The sequence below is a fragment of the Nyctereutes procyonoides genome, unplaced genomic scaffold (genome assembly GCF_905146905.1).
Source record: "Nyctereutes procyonoides isolate TBG_1078 unplaced genomic scaffold, NYPRO_anot_genome, whole genome shotgun sequence".
Taxonomy (NCBI): Eukaryota; Metazoa; Chordata; class Mammalia; order Carnivora; family Canidae; genus Nyctereutes; species Nyctereutes procyonoides.
In genome coordinates, this window is record NW_026575122.1 from 31,455,870 (window position 1) to 31,476,930 (window position 21,061).

Genomic DNA, 21,061 nt, shown 5'->3' on the forward strand with positions numbered 1-21,061 from the left:
TTTTCTTTTTGTTAGCAAAAGCAATGCAAACTTTTGCTGTGTTTCTTTTTCCTGGATGCCAAGAAGCTCAAATGTAAATGCATTGCTTATTGAGAGCTTAAGAGCAATGTTCTCCAAACCCAGATTCCTGGTAAAAATTCTTCCTACTTTCTTAACATGGCTTATGAGGACTTTTATTTATTTTTTAAAAACTCTGTTAAGTATTTGCTTCATGTCAAGTTGCCTCAACTTTGCATGATTGTATCTCAATCTTATTTCAGACTCATAACTTTTCTCATCGGAGTAAATTTAGAAAACTATATAAACAGTGCCTCTTTGGCCATAGCTGAACAATGGGTAGGAATGGAAGCTACAATTAGACGCAGGAGGCTCTAAGCATCCTGACTAAAACTACATGACTGCCTTGGGCCAGAGGAGAGGGGATAGAGGAGGAGTGGATCAGTAAATCAATTAAAAAAAAAAAAGGCAGCGAAATAAACTGGAGTAGGATGTCCAGTACTCATGAAATTCAAACAGCATATTCATACATGGTATCAGCACCGAGGCTGAACTTGGCTACCTGTGCAACCAGTGCAGGACGCAGCCAAACATGTCTACAGTTTGAAAATGAAGACCTCCCAGGTCACTTCTTGCTTCACTGGCAGGCAGATTTTCAGGTTGCTTCTGCCTCCCTAAGTCTGATTGTGTGGGGGGGGTGGGGAGACAGGGGGCAGGAGGTGACTTAAAAGATCTCATCTGTTTTGGAGTTTGGGGCACTTAATCATAAGTTTGCACTTACTTCAGAAGATTAAACAATGAGTGTTTATGAAATCAAGAGAAATGTGTTTTCCCCCCAGAAATTTCCTTTTCAAAGACGTCTCTGTGCACTCTGGCTAATTTAAAAAGAGCCCCATAGGGTGCTTATTTTTTTACACATATATTGCCAAAGTAGTTCCTGTTTTGGTTTTAATGTGTTCCTTCTTTTTAGTGAGATGAAAGAGAACTTTCTTTAAAAAAAGACTTGTCTGCTGATCATGTTTGTTAGAATGAGCCTAAATAAAGCTTCTGTTAAGAGTTTAACTGTTTAGCTAAATCCTCTGGGCGAAATTATCTGGCAGATTTTCGGCTTTAGTTGGACTATGTAATCAGAGTGCTCTTTTTACCCTCTTTCTAACTTGAAATTTCTGCCTCCCCCAGGACTTCTCTGAAGTGAAGTTCTCTAGGAAGGAGCTCTTTCTCTCTATCCAGTTGACTTAACTTTTTTTTTTTTTTTTTGCATAAAGATACAAGAGCTCTTGACTCATAGTCCCTATGCCCTACATATTGCACAGACAACTTTGTTTCCACAAGGCAGAAAGCCATGAAAAGAACCATTCCTTGAGTGCTTCAAGGTTGTGCCTCTGACTACTGTTTTATACAGTTTGAAATGGACAGACATTAAAAACAACACGGAGACCATTCTTGGAGTTTGAAGGTCAGCATCACAGTCAAAACTCACAACTGATTTCCAGAAGATGGAAATGCTTTCCTGCAGGGTGCTGGATGAAAAGACTTGAAGGTGAGGCCCCTACTACAAAATATGCAAATATGGAATGCTTTCAACACAAGCTCCAATGCCAATAAAGGATCCTTGGCTTTCAGATTCAATTAATTCAACTAAATCAAAGCAGTAAATATTATCTAACCTGAAGATTGCTTCTGCTTCATTTAGGGAAAACAAGTATTTACTAAACAAATGGATAAGAACACAAGATAAGGAGAAGCCTCTACGTTATCTCCTTCAGAAAATAAATACAATTTGACATGCAAATCGTAAACTTTCTTGTTTTTTTTTTTTCTAGAGAACTTTTTTCTTGGCTAGAATAGGCTTTTTAGGAATTTGGATCAGTCTAGCTTGTTATCCGGCAAAAATGAGTATGTTCTAAGTTCCATTTTCCAGTGGGGCTCCGACCCTTTCATTCCAGCGGAGGTACATCCAAATCCACGATAGTTTTCACAATCATGGTGGGCATCTCTGTGTGGGACCTCTATATTAATTTCTTTATTGCACTTCCTCTAGCCATTTGAATGTTCCTTTGTTTTAGTTGACGATCTTGTGTCAAATGAATGATGTGACGTCACTTAGTGCATGTAAATGCTAATCTACTTTGAGATTTTAAATTCAAGTCCCTTAAAAAGGTCAAGTTGCTGCTTTCCTTAGAAATGAAAATAAAACCACGGACTGTGCCAACATTTGGTTAGATGATTATTTTACTGAGCTTCCTGAGTATTATCTTCTCTCTTGAGAGTAACATGTGGACATCATTATCCGTTCTGACTTGCCGAATGTCTCAGAAGCTGGGAAGGATGCATTTTACCCAGACTATAGGACTTGAGGGAAGCAAATAACAACTCACCGAAAACTTCGTTGTTACTTACCGGCTGCTTTTACACGTTAAGTTGGTGGGTTAACTTTTTTCTTTTAGGAGAAAAGATTTCTAACTTGAGATAGCATGTGCCTGGATAAAAGTTTCGTTGGTTTCAAGTTATAGAATTTTGCCACTACTTTTCGAGAGATTTTTATTTTTAAGTTATCTCTATACCCAATGTGGGGTGCGAACTCAAGATCTGGAGATTGTCACTACTTTTTAAAACCAGTTTTTCTGAAACATCAGTTTCTAGATAGACACCACCTCTGGAGAGAGACACTCTATCTCTGGAGTTTTTGATTAGGAGGCCTAGAGCCAAAAGTTTGCATTTCTGTCAATTTCCTGGGGTGATGCCGGGGTGGAAACCACTGAGAAGTCTCCACCTCCTGTCCTATTAGTTTGAAGGGAAGGCAAGATCCATATTCAGTAAGTTAAAAAAATGCCATAGGCTGGGGTGAAAACTTGTTAAGAACTTTGTAATGATTCTTTAAAGTTCCCAATTTTCCGAACTTGATTCTTATCATCTGTCTCTTTCCCCATGACTACTGTTAAGCTTTAACCCTGAAAGAGGTCTTTGGCAGCTGGGGAGATGCAGATAAACATCCACTAAGCCTGAACCCTGGAGGAGACAGGGTATATGGTGGTAACTTTACAAAGAGCAAAGTAAATGGAATCCCAGGGTTCTGCAAAAAGGAAGGAAACCAGGTCCTGGGGGGGAGGCCTGGCTTGGAGAAGTGGCCCTGGCGCTTAACAATAGAAAGTTCAAGGAGAATTCCTGGAGGGCAAGTGATCAAGTTCCAAAAGCCCTGCTGAGATAGTCACAAAACCAGCCCTTCAGCTGCCCTTCTGCTTCTTCCACCTGCCGCCCAGTGGGCTCCCCTCAGTTGCTGGGGCAGGGGCAGTGTGGGCTGGCCCCTTCCTCCTGCCAGTGTAGGCCAAAGGAGAAGCGCGGTGCTTTTCAGTCAGACATAGAAGGCATTTCGCTGCTTTCTCTTAAGGGCCCCTAGGGATAATTTTCATTCCAGCAAAATTATTTTATTTGGCAGGTTAATGTTTTAATAGGTCCTTTGATTCATTTTTCAGGGAGCCTTTCAATGAATGTAGCTGTATTTTCCGGGGTATGTCAGCCATGCGAGGTCTCTTCAGTTGCCTCAAGTTTTGTTTGTTTTCTCTTTCTCCTGTCCCTGCTCATCCCGAAATGGTCTTCTAACTCCACAGGGTTTTATGTCTCTCGCAGGCGCCTTTGGAAAAGGTAGTATCAGGAGCAGGCCTCCAAGTTTCGGAGTCTGTGACTGGAGAGCTCAAATCTGGTTGCAAGACCCTGGGTAAATTCCTCATTTTCTTCAGGACTGAAATCTCTAATGGTTCACTGCCAGTTATACCTCCCTGGTGGCGCTTGGAGAAGGACACAGGAACGCCCCTGCTGCACTCAGCCCGGTGGGCCCTGCACCATGATATGAGACCACTGCTCTTGCTGCTGGTAGGCAACGTTGTCATCCCCTTTCCTCCCATTCTCCCCAACCCCAAGAAACAGGGTTGGCCCCAGATCTGCGTGTCACCCTCGGATTCCCTGTCTTGTGTCTTCTGAACCCCAGTAGATCTAAACCTGGTAGAAATTGCCTTAGTTTGTTCCCTCGGATTCATACCTAAGCAAAGCAAGGCAGGGTGCCAGACGGGGAGGCTGCAAAAAGTGGTCTCCTTCCGGTGGGTAACCAACAAAAGAATAAATAAAAGACACAGGTCTCTGTTGAAGAGATAACCCCATGTGCAAACTAAATTATTTAAAGATTTAAGTGAGAACTGGAGACGAAAATAGCAGCCACTTCAACATTACCTCTTTCCAATCCATCATCCTCAGGGCTTTCGAAAAAACAAATCTGATCCTATCACTTCCCTGTCAAAAATAGCCCCCCTCCGAACATCCTATGCTCCCCCCACCAATTTTTTCAAAAACGTTTATTTTCCTTCTATTGGTTTAAATCTTCAAAACACTCCAAGGTCAGGCCCCTCCTCTTCTTCCTCCCAAAGAGAACTAATTATGGGGCAGCTTCACTGGTTTAGAAGAGATTATTCACTTTGGGGGCTTCTTTCTCTCCTCCTGCAGCCAAACACACTCAAAAATAAATGCCTTGTCTCTATTTGCTATTAACACCGTAGAGAGCTCTCCCACTCCACCCTGTACTTTTTGGCTTCAGCTGTTGAGTATTCTAAAGCAAGCACCAGGGACACATAACTCTCTATCTGGAAGTAAGTTCCAGACAAATACAATTTTAGTGAATGCGGCTAGCTGACTGGCAACAATGAAGCCACTTTCAGCTCAGCCAGGGAAGTCTAGGAATCCTAAATGTGTCTTCAGGGGAGGGGATGGTCCAGATGGGGAACAAGGTGGGATCACCGTATACCTGAGAAAGGTGGGCAAAGGCCTTCCAGACAAACTTGTGAACTGTGACAGAGCCATTACAAAAATTCTGGAACCTTCCTGGCAATAATCCAGGAATCCTGGATCTCATGAGTAAATTGAGACATGGGAGCTTAGGGAGGAGACTTCCTCAGCGAAGTCAGGATAGAAGGGCAGCGTGAAAGAGTGGCACATAAGCAAATGACACCATGGCTCACCGGATGTAAAAATACTAAAACGTGTCTACGTGGTATAAGGGGAAACAAAGCAAAAAAACCTTTGGCAATGTGGATGTTACCACAATATTCCTGAGTAACAAATCTTACTTTGGCCTCCATTTCATTTGCTCTGGAAATGCGGTCTATCCTAAAACAATGTTTACTTACAAAAGAAAAGCACTTTCTGCAATAATCTAACAGGGCAGCCAGGAAAAAAAGTGCCATGGAGTGGAGTTACTTATCTTGTCCTCTCAAATATTGATTGTCCGATTTTAAGCCGCAAAAACTCTCTCTATATTATTTTTCACCTGGTAAATTGCAAGTGATGGTTTTGATTGGACTCATTTGTATTTTGATATGTCTATTTAGCATCATTCAAGAGCCTTTACTGTGCGTTGGGCATTAGGCATTGGGGGTACAATAGTGAATTACATAGGATGCCTGCCCCCCAAAATTTACAGACTAGAAAGAGAGACTAGCAAACACAGTAAATCTAGTGTGTTTGCTAAGTCCCAGAGCCAGCGGAAAGCAAAGCAGAATACCGTAGACATTTACTCAAGTGCAGAGAGTCAGGAAAGCTTCTTGGAGGATAAGCAGAAATTAGCTGGGGAAAGGGGAAAGGGAGAGGCTATCTCAGGCAGTGGGACTACCATATAAGACGAACAGCATAATAGCTTCATTTAGAGCTATCATCTTCATAGATTAATAGTTTAGATGAGTTCCCCAATGCAGGGCCATGATGACATGCAAAAAGTGGCATTTAGTGACTTTAAAATTATTCAATTAGAAGACCATGCTTTATTCTAATATGGATACCTTCCCTACTTTGGGGATGTTAAAATGTCATCCTTTTCCCAAAATGATAGTGATAGCAGATGGTAATGTGATTTAAAAAAAAAATCTCTGGCAAAATAAAACATTTTCAACCTTGTGTTCATCCTTAAATTTTACTAGTCTATGAAATAGAGAAATAAGTTTATTCCCCTGCCCTATGTAAGTGTTCATTATTTTTTTTTCCACTTTCTCATTTTGGTTGCAAAACGCAATACTCAACAAGTGTACAGGTTGTTCTGATTTGTTAAGCCAGAGCAAACAGTTTTAGTTACAGTTGAGCTGAGGGATGGGACTATAAATCCCCAGCCCTTTGAAATTCTAGTTAGTTGTCCAATAGTTACCTCTATAGAAAGGACTTTCTGAACTCCTGAATGCTCTTTCCAAAGGCATTTGTGTTTTTACTTGCAAACTGATTTTGAAACCCAGGTTCATTTCCTGGATTTGCTTTGACAGGCTTCCTAAGTTTTGTTTGTTTGTTTTTAATGTAAATTTTACTAGGTTTGGGAAATAAATTCAATATTATCAAATTGCCTGATGACAATATAAGCCAGTGGATGCTTATTTAGTGCCAGAGATAGTGCTAAATTAGTCTCTATAGTTATTCCACTTAGTCCTCACAATAACCTTTTAGCTTCTGAAGAAAATAGTATGCAGAGAAGCAAGTAACTTGCCTCTTACAGTCAAGGGTTGGGTTTGTAAAGACAGGTGACCCTTCAACAACACGGGTTTGAGCTGCATGGGTCTACTGACATGAGGCCTTTTTGATAAATGTTATACTATATTGTAAATGTATTTTCTCTTGTGATTTTAATAACATTTTCTTTTCTCAGCATTACTTTATTATAAGAATACAGTGTCTAACATATAATATATGTATATATATACATATATATTATATTATATTATATATAATATACAGAATACGCCTTAACTGACCATTTATGCTGTTGGTAAGGCTGGTCCATGAATAGTTAAGTTTTGGGGGAAGTCAAAAGTAATAGGTGGATTTGACTGCTTGTGGTTCCTTACCCCTAATCCCTGCATTTTTCAAGGGTCAACTGTAGTTGACACCGCCCTGTAGTTTAACCTAACAGCAAAACGAGAAAGTGCCTTTAAAATTCAAAAGCTGTCAAGACACACTAGCTTGTTTTTTTAGATGAGAAGACCCCTGGAAAAATATTACTAAACATATGTATGTCCAGAATTGAAAATTGTCAGTAATTGACATTGTGCACTATGGAAAGCTTTTGCATTTAGGACCAATATTCATTTCCAGTTCTTTCCCATTGCTCTCCCTAGATTCTCCAGGTAGAAGAGTAATTTCTTAGATCCATTTGTCTCTTAAAAGGACGATTTAAAGAAGGAAACATATACATGCAATAAAGAACAGTGTGGAGGTGAGTTTAACTTTCTGGTAACCCTATTCAGCTGATTTTGAAAGCTTTCAGAAGGGGTCCAGCCACTGCCTGGGAAAGCACTTATAAGTGGAGAGAACATGCACTTTGGGGGACGAGGCTGAGTTCAAATCCTAGCAGTTTGTTACCTTCATAAATTGTTTTGCAGAGGAGTCAAATGAAGCTCAGAACTATCAGGATTCCAAGTTGGAGACCAGGCTTGGAGGAGAAAAACCTTCATTTGATTGCTCATCTCATGCTCAAATGACTGATAAAGTGAGGGAAATGAACGGAGCACACGATTGAGGGCGGGTGGGGTTGGCAGGGAGATCAGAAGACCTTGTGCTGGGGCTCTGGTCACGCCAGGAATTTACTTCTGTTTCCCTACCTCCTTTTTGCGTAGTATAAGGGGTTTCACGTCCTCAGTGAATGACCATGATCTTTATTTTTAAGCACAGTTCTATCTGAAAAGTCCTGGAAGGACACAGAGGTACTTCATTCACCATTATTTTTGATGCATTCGTCCAAAGAAAATTAGGACGTTCCCATGTAACTAATTACTGTGTATGGATGAATAAACAATCTCAAGGGTGTTCCTTCAAACCCAGTTTTACGTGTTCCATTTAAACAATAAATGTCTTCTCCCTCCGCTTTGCAACATCCTCCTTTTGCTTCATTTCTATACCCGCTGGCTCAGTACTTAAACACACACACACACACACACACACACACACACACACACACACACAACTACAAGTGGTGTGTTTTGCAATTTTGACGACCAACTCAACTCAGGATATTTATTTCCATCTGGTGGAGTCCAACTTCTGCCTCTTGTTTGCTTCCTCCATCTGCCGGGACTCAGCATCTCCCTTTTTCTGCCCCCTCCTCCTTAACCGAGTCAGGCTTAACCCTCTCCTGGGCTTAATCGTTTTAGCAGGCTCAAGCCCGAGTACAACAGTCCTTTTTTTTTTTTTTCTAGTTTCGCCAGTAGGGTTTCCAGTAAACTCAGATGCCTACGACTAATACTTTGACAAGCTCCAAATTTACTATTTATTTTTTTCTGTTTTTCTAATGAGCAGCAGAACTCTAAGGGCCCCACAGTTATTTGGACTGGATGGGGGGGGGGGGAGAAGAGCAGCCAATCTTTGGTTAGGGTATAAACTGCCCCCCCACCCCCCAGTTCGGCTTAAACTTCACGGGCGCCGCGTCTACACGGATCTGGGGTGCCGGGCTCTCCCGGCGGCGCGGGGCCGGATTCCCCGAGGTCCGCGCTCGTCTCCTCTGCGCCCAGAAGTTACAGCGGCCGCAGCCCGACGCTGCCCTTTTCTGTATTTTGCAGTCAGACCTCTACGGAGCCTTCGCTCCGCGCCCCCCCTCCGCCTCCGCGGGCCCGTGGGCGCCCGGCCCCGACCCCAGGCGGCCGCCGCTCCTTCGGGTCCGTACCTCCTGCGCCCGCGCGCGCGGACCGGCCGAGCCCCACCGCGCCCCGCGTCCCGCAGCCGCCCCAGCGCGGGGAGGAGCGCGGCCCGGGGCGGGGCTTTCACACGCGCACCCGCCTCGGCCCCCCGCCCCCCGCGTCCCGGCCCAGCCCGCCGTCCGCCGCCGCCGCCGCCGCCGCAGCCGCTCGGGAGTTTATTTGTTTACAAGCGGATTACGTCAGCCCCTCCCTCTCGGCCGGGCCCCGGCCCCCGCCCCCTGCTCCCTTTGCCCGCCCCCTACGGCTCCGAATCCGCTGCGTCACAATGGTGCGATCTCCGGATTGGCTGCGGCCGGCCGTCCCCCCCCCCGCTACGCCACTTCCTTTCCGCGGCGCTATAAAAGCTACCGCACGGCGCCTGCATCTCTTCGCCCCTCCGAGCTGGAAATGCAACTGTCGGGAGCTTCGGAGGCTGCGGAGCTGGACGCGGAGGCGGCTGGGGAAGTCCGAGCGATGTGACCAGGCCGCCGTCGCTCGTCTCTTCCTCTCGCCTGCCGCCTCCTGTCGTGAAAATAACTTTTTTTTTTACTATAAAGGAGAGAGAAAAAAAAAAGTAGCTGTCCGCCCCTCCCGCCCTCTGTTCCTCTCAGCCCTGTGAGCCGCGAGGGAGCCCGGGGTGGCCGCTCCGCCGTCGGGGCCGCGCCGCCGAGCCCCGGCCGCCCCGGGCCGCCCCCGCCCGCCGCCCCCATGCATCCCTTCTACACCCGGGCCGCCACCATGATAGGCGAGATCGCCGCCGCCGTGTCCTTCATCTCCAAGTTCCTCCGCACCAAGGGGCTCACGAGCGAGCGACAGCTGCAGACCTTCAGCCAGAGCCTGCAGGAGCTGCTGGCAGGTGAGGCGGCCGCGCCGGGCGGGCGGGCGGGCGGGCGCGAGGGCGCGGGCGGGAGCGGCCCGGGCCGTCGGGGCGGCGGGAGTCGCGGCGCGCTGGGCGGCCGCTAACGGCGGGTCCCGGCGAGGCCCCCGCGCCCCGCGCCCCGCGCCCCGCGCCCCGCGGCCGGCCCTCGGAGGGGAGAAGGACAGGACGGGCGCGCAACAAAGAAACTACGGCCCCCGGGCGGGAGCTGCGGCCCTCGGACGGGACAAAGGAGCTGCCGGGCTGGGGTTGCTCCGGCCCCCCCCGCCCCCGCCCGTCGTGCGCTCGGCGGCCCGGCCCGGGGTCTCCCCGCGCCTCCTCCCCGGCCCCTTAATCACCGGGTTAGTCCCCGGCCGGGTTCCAGCCCTGCCCGGCGCGGGGCTTAGGGCTGCTGGTTTTCCTCCCCTTCGGGGTGAACAGCCCGGCGGCGCCTCCGCCGAAGCCGTCAGGCCCGTTGTACGCGGCCGGGCCGGGCCCCCGGCTCCTGGGCCGGAGGAGGTAGAGGCTCCGCCGGGGCCGCCCCGCCGCCTCGACCGGCCGGCTCCTGGGAATGGGTTTGTCCCGCGCCGCGCCGGGGGCCCTCTCCAGCCCCCGCGCGCTCGCCGGCCGGCCCCGCGCGCGCACGGCCCCGCGAGGGCAGCGCTGGGCATTTTTTTTTTTTTTTTGAAGTTGGTGGCTTAATATTTCTCACTTCTCAGAGGAGCCGGCGGAAGCGGGAGGAGGCTGCGGCGGGATGTGGAACAGTAACGATCTAAGCGTTGTTTCTCTGTTCTTTTTTTTCCCTCCTCCTTCTCCTCCTCTGTCTTCCTATAGAACATTATAAACATCACTGGTTCCCAGAAAAGCCGTGCAAGGGATCAGGTTACCGTTGTATTCGCATCAACCATAAAATGGATCCTCTGATTGGACAGGCAGCGCAGCGGATTGGACTGAGCAGTCAGGAGCTGTTCAGGCTGCTCCCGAGTGAACTCACACTCTGGGTTGACCCCTACGAAGTGTCCTACCGAATCGGAGAGGATGGCTCCATCTGCGTGCTGTACGAAGCCTCGCCAGCAGGAGGTAGCACTCAAAACAGCAGCAACGTGCAAATGGTAGACAGCAGAATCAGCTGTAAGGAGGAACTTCTCTTGGGCCGAACAAGCCCTTCCAAAAACTACAATATGATGACTGTATCAGGTTAAGATATAGTCTATGGATGGATCATCTTATAATGGATGGATAAATTTGATTTTTGCTTTGGGTGGGCTCCTCTTGGGGATGGATTATGGAATTTAAACCATGTCACAGCTGTGAAGATCTGGCACAAGATAGAGTGGTAAAAAAAAAAAAATTTTTTTAAAGTGACAGTGCCATAGTTTGGACAGTACCTTTCAATGATTTAATAGCCTGTGAGTCCAAGTAAACGATCACTTTATTTGCTAGGGAGTGAAGTCCTAGGGTGGTTTCAGTTTCTCCCAGATGTTATACCGAAACATTTTTCCCATCAACCCCTTTAAGGCAAATCTGTATTTCAAAGAACCTTTCTCTGCAGTAGATCTTGCAGAGGAAATTTGCACTATTACACTTGAAAATTGTTAACTTTTTTGGCAGCTCAATAGGAAAGCTCGACATTTTAAACATGGTAGTACTGGAAATTTCGACAAGACTTTTACCTAGCACTTAAATATGTATAAATGTACATAAGACAAACCTAGTAAGCATGACCTGGGGAAATGGTCAGACCTTGTATTGTGTTTTTGGCCTTGAGAGTAGCAAGTGACCAGAATCTGCCATGGCAACAGGCTTTTAAAAAGACCCTTCAAAAGACACTGTCTCAACTGTGGTGTTAGCACCAGCCAGCTCTCTGTACATTTGCTAGCTTGTAGTTTTCTAAGACTGAGTAAACTTCTTATTTTTAGAAAGTGGAGGTCTGGTTTGTAACTTTCCTTGTACTTAATTGGGTAAAAGTCTTTTCCACAAACCACCATCTATTTTGTGAACTTTGTTAGTCATCTTTTATTTGGTAAATTATGAACTGGTGTAAATTTGTACAGTTCATGTATATTGATTGTGGCAAAGTTGTACAGATTTCTATATTTTGGATGAGAAATTTTTCTTCTCTCTATAATAAATTGTTTCTTATCTTGGCATTTTAATCAATCTCTTGTCATGATTATAGAGGTTCAGCTATGAAAGCTATGTTTCCCAGAAGACTTAGGTTCTATAAGCTATGTGAATGTCAGTTGCACACTGGTCATGCCGAGAAACATTTGATAGAAGTGAAAGTGATCTGTGCATGCATATTTAGGTGTTAGAGGAAACACAGGGTAACTTTTTTTTTTTAATCTCTAAAGTCAAAACATGGACACATTCCCAGGCTAATCTCATGAAATGAGGATAAAAGACAAAGGTAACATCTACCAGACAAAGTGATACTCAAAAGGATTGCATGTCCTTGCTTCCCCGTTGAAGTGAAGATCTAAATGTTCCATTCTGGCCCACCTTTGAAAAACAATTATTTTGCCCCCACGGAATCCTTGTTCAGTTAGAAAATCCTGGGGTAGATGACCCGTAGTCTTAAAAGGAGCAGGCTAATCACTGCAGAGATGGGTTGCTTTTTGCCTTTCATCAGCTGCAAGATGTACATAAAAATCACTTAAGCTGGAATTCAACAAAAGGTACGTTTATGAATTTTTATTCTCAAAAGTTGAAATGTGAGTTCTCGGTTCCTCGTTTTCAGACTTCTGTTTTCAGCTAAGTTCTAAACCTAAATGAAACGTAAGTGCTGGAGTGTAAGATCCCTCCACGACCCCATATGGTGGAAACTTGTTGGCAGTTCTTGGGTTGTAGGGGGTAACATGGTTCTTCAGCGGAAATTGCTGTGGGAATTTGGAGTTTTTCTCTCTCCACAGTTAGTAGCTTACCGTATAGTGGCTCTTTTTGAGGTATTTATGTAAACATGTTCACACTGGAAATAGTACTCAATTTAGGTTACTTGAAATCAGTAGAGGCAGATTTGGGGATTTATTAAGGACTCTGATCTTGGAGTAAGTAGACTACACGGGAAAACCCAACTGAATACGCAGGTATTTAGAATACAGATCATGTCTGTGTACTTTGTAGGCCGTTCTTGGGCATTTGTGTTAAAAACAGCACATGGGAACCCCTTGCCGATTATGGTTTTATTCTTCAGGGTGTCCTTTGAGAAAACCACCCAGTTTTTCAAACTTGACCGTGTAGTAAAACAACAGGTAGTATATATAGTCTTTACACCCGTCTCACCCCCGTTCTGACCGCTAGTGTTTGCCACCTGCATCTTATCAGCTAACTTCTTTGAAGCCAGGTGGTTGATAAAATTCTGCACTCTAAATCATTGGAACCGAAGGCAGGGTATCCAGAGAGTTGGATATATTCTGGTACCCAAAACTTGGGTCACAGAACCTATTCTCAGATGGAAAATTATCTTTGAAGATTTTTGCCTTCGGACTTCTAGGTGCTTAAAAAGAAATTCGGCAGGAAGAGAACTTAAAAGACATTTTAGAGTTTAGGTGATACCTGGCATGTAAGGAGCTGTTAAGTTCCTCTTTAAAAAGGCTTGCAAACATCACTGAGACCTAGCATCGGGCTGTTTCCTGGGACTTTAACCTTATATTTCCCAGACACTTCTACGGTGCAGGAGGTGTTGGAAATTTCTCAGTCATTGCTTCCGGGGGGTGGGGGGGTTTGCCTCGCTGTTTTGATGAAAAACATGAGTATCTGTTGGATGCACGTGCAGGTGTGTACCAGTCATTTCTGTGTGCCTTTTAAAGAAAACGTATTAGTGGCATAATACGAAAGGCTCCCACACTGCCTGAGTGAAAGGGCAGTTTCTCAGAAATCCTTTCAAAAAAGGATGACTGCTTTCAAAATCGTTAATTGCCATTAGCACCGAGAGTTCATAATCATTGGCAACCTGTTCAGGAATGTTACTTTCTGAATTTTAAGGGATAGTTTTGAAAATACTTCCTTTTCTCCAAATGTACTGCCTTGCGCTGTAATGCTAAGCAAGGCTTACCCTAGTGTATGCAGGATCGTGTGGCCGTCTCCTCGGTCTGCAATGGGAGTCACATGTCCATCCGTGGCCTTAATTTGCGATATTTCTGTATTAATAGATTGGAAAGGCCACTAGAAAATTACCGGCACTGTTGCACAAATGGTTTCCTTAAATCACTGTTCCTCAACAGTTGAAAGTAATTCTGTTTTGTGTAGGTGTCGCAGATTGTGGAATTGGCCCTCAGGTTAAAAGGAAGCAGTATTCCTGACTATTCTGGGGTTTAATAATGAAAGGTCAAAACAGTATATTGTTTATCAAAGTTGAAAGATCGTTCCTCTCCCCTTGGCTCCCTCCCCCCCCCTTGGCTCCCAGGTTTCAGCTAATGTGATAAGGTGCTGTTGATAAACTATGGGGAGAATTTATCAATAGTTTCATTTCGGGTTGTCTGAAACAATAGATCTTCTTCTTTACCTGAAGGGATAGGGATTGCAGATGGTCTAGTCCCATCTCAAGTCTGCAGCTGAACTTTTGTTGTACGCGGCTGCTGCTAAGGTTACAGCCACACTTGATTTTTTGTGTTTGGAACACAACAGTGTGAAAAACTTTTGGAGTGAAACAGTTTTGTCCTACTAACTGAACTAAGCTGCTTCCTGAAGTCAGGTGTAGGCCAGAGGAATTGATATGTGATAAGTAAGAGTTTCTGGCTATTTCTAGAAACTATAATTTTTTTTTTGTAGTTTTAAGATGCTCCAAGCAAGTAAGCCTTCGGTTGTAACAGTAGTGAGGATTGACCCCATTTATTTCCTCAACAATTAATTTGTGGACTAGCATGGACACCGGTCTTTGCACCTGTACCTTGGCTAACCGATTCCTTTTGGTATCGCTCAATGTGTCAAATGGCGGAAAAATGAGAAGGCTTCCAGTTAAGGATTTTCAATTTTTGTGTTTTCAGTCGTCGTTGAATAATCTCACAAGGAACATTCTGGAGTTCAGCTCAGACTTTTAGGGGAGCCTTTTCATGATATTTACCATTTCAGTGTTGATGAATATCGAGAGGTTTGTGTGGCAGAGAGTTTGGGAAATAACGACTGTAGGGATTCCGTGATTCATGAATGTGGGACAAAGTCTGCACTCCCGTTTGAACATGCAGGTCAAAGTGGTAGTAAGCTTTATGGCCCACGGAGTGGGAATCAGGCTTGGGGGAGGAGGGCTGAGAAGTCTAAGGAAGCAATGCCGCTCGAGGCATTTTTAGAGAAATTCAAGCATAGCGCTTAATGTCTTGGTCTAGGTATTTTATAAAGGGAGAGTGTTTTTGTAAGCTGTTATACACTATCTGCTTGTTGGCCTCTTTCCTTGTACCTTTAAGTCGGGAGGCCGTTTGTAACCCCACTCCTGAAGCTAGAAGGGTGATTAAGTGTAGGCTGGACACCTAACATCCCGGTAGAGACCACCAGGCAGGAAACAACGGTGGAGTTAACTGCGTTCCTGTATTTGGAGACTCTCACGTCAGACACTAATTACTGTTTCGAATCCTAACAAGACGTGGTCACCTATGGGCACATTTAGTTTTAATAATTCTCTAGATAGGTGATCCTCAGAGTACCTTTAGGTCATTCTTTCACGGTATTTGTGCACCTGTGTGTGTCCCTGTGTGTATGTACAAGCACATGGTATATTTTATAAACAAATACACATATTGGGGAGGTACTAAAAACCCTGTGGTTAGGGGTGCGTGGACCAAAAATATTTAGAGACCCTTTCTCTAGATCATCACGGAAGTAGGTGGGTGCTCGCTTAACGACTAGTGATTCTTAAGTGCCAAGTCTTCAAATGAGAAGCTGTGGTAGCATTTTAAAGAGGGTTATCTTGTCTGATTTTAGCTTATCTGCTTAAGTCCTTTTTTATAAAATTAAGAGCTCTTTTACAGCCAACAGAAACCCCAAATTAAATGTTCCATTAATTCAAAGTCTGGGCTCCAGTGTGTTAAAATTGTGTACTGCTATGTGTTGAAATCCACATTTTATGTTAGAAATTTTTTTAAGCGTCAGGGCTCTTTATTACATTATTTGCATGCATGGTTGTAAAAGAATCGAGTTAATGTAGTTGCACATCAGTGATGTTATCTTTAGCCATTATGAGTTAGTCAGAAGTCTCCTGTATCTTTTCTCTCTGGTTCTGAGCAATCTCTAAATTTGTAGGAAGGAAAGGTGACTGCAAATTGGACTTTATTTGAGAAGATCCTATAAATGGGCATAAACCTAAGATGATAGGATTTGCCAATCGCACTATAAACAGGCTTGGATACACCCTTCAGTCTTGATTTATGGCAGGTGTTGTCCCCTCGAGTCAATAGACTAAATGGAATTGTATTTCCTATAAATTACACTGTGAGCCCTCGAGTTACCAACATATGTTCGTTCTTGATCTCCCAACAGCTGGATGAGGTTGGCTGGGAGGTAGGTCAGTGTTTTTTTATTCTTCGTGTTGTGGATGGGAAGCTGACGTTCAGGGAGTTTAAGCAGTTTGCCCCATAGTCAAACAGCTAATAAATAGCTCATTCATAATATGAACTTGGGCCATTTTGGCCCCAGAACCTGAGTTCTTAACTATTGGTATGTTGAGATGTGTGACCTACTGTTTCACATTGTTGGAGCGTGTAGCTAGCTTCTAATTTCTCATTGCTGGCTAGCCATCTTGGGTCATTTTCAGCTTCGAAGGCCTTTTGCTCTCCATGCTCACAAGGCATAGAACTGTCTTACAACTAGGCTCCTTAGTTCAGGAGGCGTTTGGGGCTTAGGATAAAGAATACTATTAGTTGGACTCAGAAGAATGATCCCGAATGCAGGCCTGAACCAGCCTCCAGTTTGATCCCTTGAACAACTTGCTTAGCCTCTCTGAGCCCACCACTCCGTATGTCAGATGGAATAAAAATAAGTGCTAAAACATGAAAACATCTAGCAAAGAATGGTTGGATTCTTGGGAGTTGAAACCTGTCTATACCATGGAGGCAGATTGAGCAGGGCGTTTTCATGGTTTCTTGAAAATTTGACGTCACTGTAATTGTTGAGAGTTACTTGAAAGTCAGCTTTAGCCAATGGCTGTGAGCAACGTACTTGGGTTTTGAGATACAGTGGGAAGGAAAATGGGACTCCTCTTTAAAAGTGGAACGGCAGGTAACCCAGATGTTGCATGTTAAATACACAGCCTTGCCAGAGCTCGGTCCTTACCACACTAAGTACCTTTCGGAGCTATTTTCTCCGGGGTAGGACACAAAAGAGGGGATCCCTTCGGCTCCTCCATCTGGAGAGATGGGACTACACTCCCAAGTGGGTGTAGCCAGGCAGCCTGGTGGGGCGCATGGTGGTGTGCATTATCTCCTTTAATCCTTGCCTCTCTTTGCTGTGTAAAGTAAGTTGACTGTTCCCAGGGTGTGCAGTCCTTCGAGTCATTTGTATTTGGTCAAGCTTTTGTTTCAAAACGATGGTTTTCAAACAGAACTCCGTGGTTCTCAATCTCTTCCTAATCTAGAATAGTGTAAGTGCTTCCTCGACTGCAGCGAAAAGCAGCCCTTTCTTCAATTCATCAGTTAGGGTTCCAGCTCCATGTGGTGTCACCTGATGCTGCATCTGCTCCAATCATGAGTAATGTAGTTCTTCTAGTCCTAAATGAGTCAGTGACCACGTGTTCTTTATAGTTTCAACTCCAGTCCCTTTTTCTGTGTGAAGATCCCGTCGTGGACTCGCTCACTGCTGGGTCGCATAGCATGACTGCAGACTTCGATGAAGTAGGTTCTCAGCCAGCAGAGCTTCTTGCTAATTGATTTTGCAAGAATATGGGAAACCAAGGGCCCCAAAAGAACCTCAAGAGACTTCTTGGCAGAATTCCTCTGGCCCTTTCAGAAATCTTGCATCTTAAAGTCCCTGTGTGGTTCAGGCCGGCTTGGAGTTGTGCATAGCGTGATCAGTTAGTGTGTTCCTCTAAGACGTTTGGAGCTAATTAAAACATGAGGGGAAGGTGGCCAGTCTATGTCAGAACAGGTATCCCTTGAGACGGTGGTTACAGTTAGAGTTAGGGACGGAGCATGAGGTGATACTGAAGCGTTAGACACAAGCTCTTCTAACTCCCAAATTCTTGCATTTCCCCCATTACCCTGTCCTGTATGTCTCCTGGGAGCCTTTCTTTTCTTTTTTCTTTTTTAAGATTTATTTATTTTAAAGAGAGCATGCACGTGGGGTCGGGGAGGAGCAGAAGGAGAAGGAGAGGGTCTCAAGCAGACTCCACGCTGAGTGTGGAGCCTGACGTGGGGCCCTACCTCTGACCCTGAGATCACAACCTGAGCCAAAATGAAGAGGTGGACGCCTAACCTTCTGTGCCACTCAGGCACTTCTCCTGGAATCTTTTCTAATGGTTAGAATATGATTGGTCTTTTGTCCTGTATCTACCACATTTATTAACATTTATTAACTACTTATGAGGTCCCTCTGTGTGTCGCCTACTGTGCCAACCTCAGGATTCACAAACCGTCACCGTCACCATCTCTGCCTTCAAGGGGCTTCCAGCCTAGTGGCAGAGAGAAGTTTAAAAAAAAAATGAAAACTGGGGGCTGGGACACTTGGGTGGCTCAGGGGTTGAGCCTCTGCCTTTGGCTCAGGGCAGGATCCTGGGGTCCTGGGATCTAGTCCCGCATCGGGCTCCCCACAGAGAGCCTGCTTCTCCCTCTGCCTGTGTCTCTGCCTCCTTCTCTGTGTCTCCATGAATAAATAAAATCTTAAAAAAAAAAAAAAAAAAAAGAAAGAACGAAAGAAAGAAAACCTGGGCCTGACACGCACTAAAGGAAGGGAGCAGTGAAGTAGTGTCCCGGGAGCCATAGTGGACATGACGACTAACTTCCAGAGGCTTCCCAGGGGAAGGGACATGAGCTGCGTCTGCAGGATGAGTGGGGTTTGATGAAGAAGGAGGGATAGGGAACTGCACAGTCTGGCTGGAGAGTCCGCCGTGCTGGGGTGGGATGCATGCAGTGGATTCAGGAAGCGAGGCCGCATCATGTGGGGCTTTGGAGGCAGCAACCAGTGTAATTTGATGAATACGTTTATCAGCTGAACTGTGACTCGAGAGGGTAAAAACAGGGTGTTATTAATCATTAAGCCCAGACTATAAGCAGCTTGGACAGTCTCCCCACTTTTATAGGCCATGTTAAAGTATTATCTCTTTGGATAAGGGCCTGGCCACCAGCAATGTGTCTGCTTCCTAGTAAGTGCGTCAAGGAGTTAGAACACCTTTTCCAGTCCAAAGGGAACCCAAACAGAGCTAAAAATGTTCTTCAGAACAACTAGGTTGTTAATGATTTGTTTTGGTACAGACAGTAATGACTTTCATGTTCTAAAGGTTTAGCATGAGAAGTTGGTTTTTAGTGTGACCTCCCAGGTGAGGGGCACTTGCAAGGCATATGCAACAGCACAATTCAAATTCAAACATACCTTTGATACTTTTCCACCGTTTCTTGTTGTCCTTGCCATTTTTGCAGTGTCTGTTAAGTAGAATTAAAAAAAGAAAAAGCAGTTTAGTTCTAGGTTTGCATTTTGAGTCGAAGTGCCTCCTCGACATAACTTGCAGGGTGTGGGCTACCTAGATTTTTTTCTTTTTAATTGGTAAACACGTAATAAAGTGTAAAGAGGTCAGGAGATTTTGTGCACCTGTGAAATCCACACCTGGATCAAGAGAACATCTCTACCACCCCAGACACCTCCCTTCTGGGGCACTTAAAATCTGATTAAGAAATATGTCTGTGGAGCCAGGCCTCAAATTAGAAATGAGTTGTTTTCCCTCTCCTCTCCTTACTACTTTATTTTTGCTTCCCAAACATGCGGTAATGGTTACTTTCAACACGAAGCAAATTGTCGCCAGAAGAAACCGTTGCCTTTCAACTAGTTATGATTTAGTGGTTACTAATAGTGTACACCCCTGCCCAATTTGCTATGGCTTTCAGTCTTTGAGAGTGAGTAGTAAAATTTGAGTCATATCCCTGACTCACCAGCTTACTAAGGATTGCCTGGTGTTTGTTATTAGGCTGGAAAATTGGAATCTTGATCAGTTTTTCAAAAAAGATTGTGATAGTGCCAAATTTATCTAATCCCGCCCTTTTCGTTGAGCCTGGTTATGCCACTACAGTAGATTTTACAGATAAGAAGAAGAGACTAGTGTTGGGCCTGTATATATAGCTGAGACCTCACCTTGAGCACTTTCTCCCATCTCAAAAATCTCAACTCTCCGTTGCCCAAAGAGCAATTGGAATATTCGCCCAAATTCCAGAACAATCAGTTGTGGAAACCCCATTGAAACGGCAGAGAGCTGTGTGTCACTGTCTTTAAAAGATTCTTGAATGCGGGGGTGAGAAGCCGTGTCCTAAAGAGACTGTTAATAGCTGGGAATGTACTGAGGGAAGAGGGAAAGGAAAAAAATTCACTGGTGCTCGAAAGGAGATTCACTCCTTGTTTTCCCTGTCGACGTAGCGTTCTCATTTGGAACCCGATCTGGAACCAGACCTTGAATTAACTCTTTTTCTGAGAAGGACAGTATGTTCTGCTTAGCAAAACCTCTGTTGCCAAAGCAGTGGTGGGTTGTGATGGGGAAGGTGGCAAGAATAATGCCTCATATTTCAATGCCAGTGGGACTCTTTCCCCTGCCAATCCAATTTAGAGAGGATGGCAGCTCACTCAGTGCAGACCCAAGGGAGGTTAAAGCCGAGTTGGGTTACTGGAAAACTCGTCAGGAACCCATTTCCGATTGGAGAGGCCTCTACCCCAGAAAGGCATTCATTTCACTAGTAGACCCAGTCTTCATTTTTTAAAAGCTTCACGCATTAAACACAGGTAAATTCCATAGGGCACTAAGCTGTGTGCATAAAGAGGGTTTCCATTGATTTCAGGCTCTGTCCTCTTACTGACAAGCTTTCCCAGTGGCACCGGACGACCTTAGACCCCTTGCTCAGCTGACCTGTTGCTCTGCTTCTGTGAAGTTCTGACCCAAAGCTGCAGGCACTTCCTATAGGTTTTCTGGGTGTCAGCACATGGGTGCATTTCTTCCCTGGCTTCTCATCACAAACCCGCAAGAGTAGACATTTGCTACTCTGGTCATCTCTGAGTCAAAGAGGTGTGGTCCAGAGAAATCAAACCACTTGCTCAAGGTCGTAGAGCTATGGGCTATGGGACGGTTCAAGGCTAGAATCCAGGTGTGTCCGAGGCCAGGCATCGGCCCCTAACCATTACCTCATCCCAGCGCACTGCTTTCTGATCCCAGGGTATCGCAATTGTTGGCATTCATGTCTGTCTGATTTTCCCTTTGGATGGGAAGCCCTTAAAGTTGGAAACTCTTGGACCAGAGCTTTAGAAGATGCTAATATTAACCTGTCCATAAGTATTTGCTGAGCACCTACTATATGCCCAGCATTGTTCTGGGCACTTGGAGATGCAGCTGTGAACCAGA

General features: G+C 45.1%; 1 protein-coding gene across 1 annotated transcript; it reads left to right on the forward strand.

Annotated features, from left to right (window-relative positions):
• The first annotated feature begins 9,090 nt into the window (after window positions 1-9,090).
• On the forward strand, window positions 9,091-11,702 carry BTG1 (BTG anti-proliferation factor 1). The gene is made up of 2 exons (XM_055336227.1): window positions 9,091-9,546; window positions 10,381-11,702. Exons 1-2 carry the CDS (start codon window positions 9,399-9,401, stop codon window positions 10,746-10,748), a joined length of 516 nt encoding a protein of 171 aa, XP_055192202.1. The 5' UTR covers window positions 9,091-9,398; the 3' UTR covers window positions 10,749-11,702.
• Window positions 11,703-21,061: the final 9,359 nt, after the last annotated feature.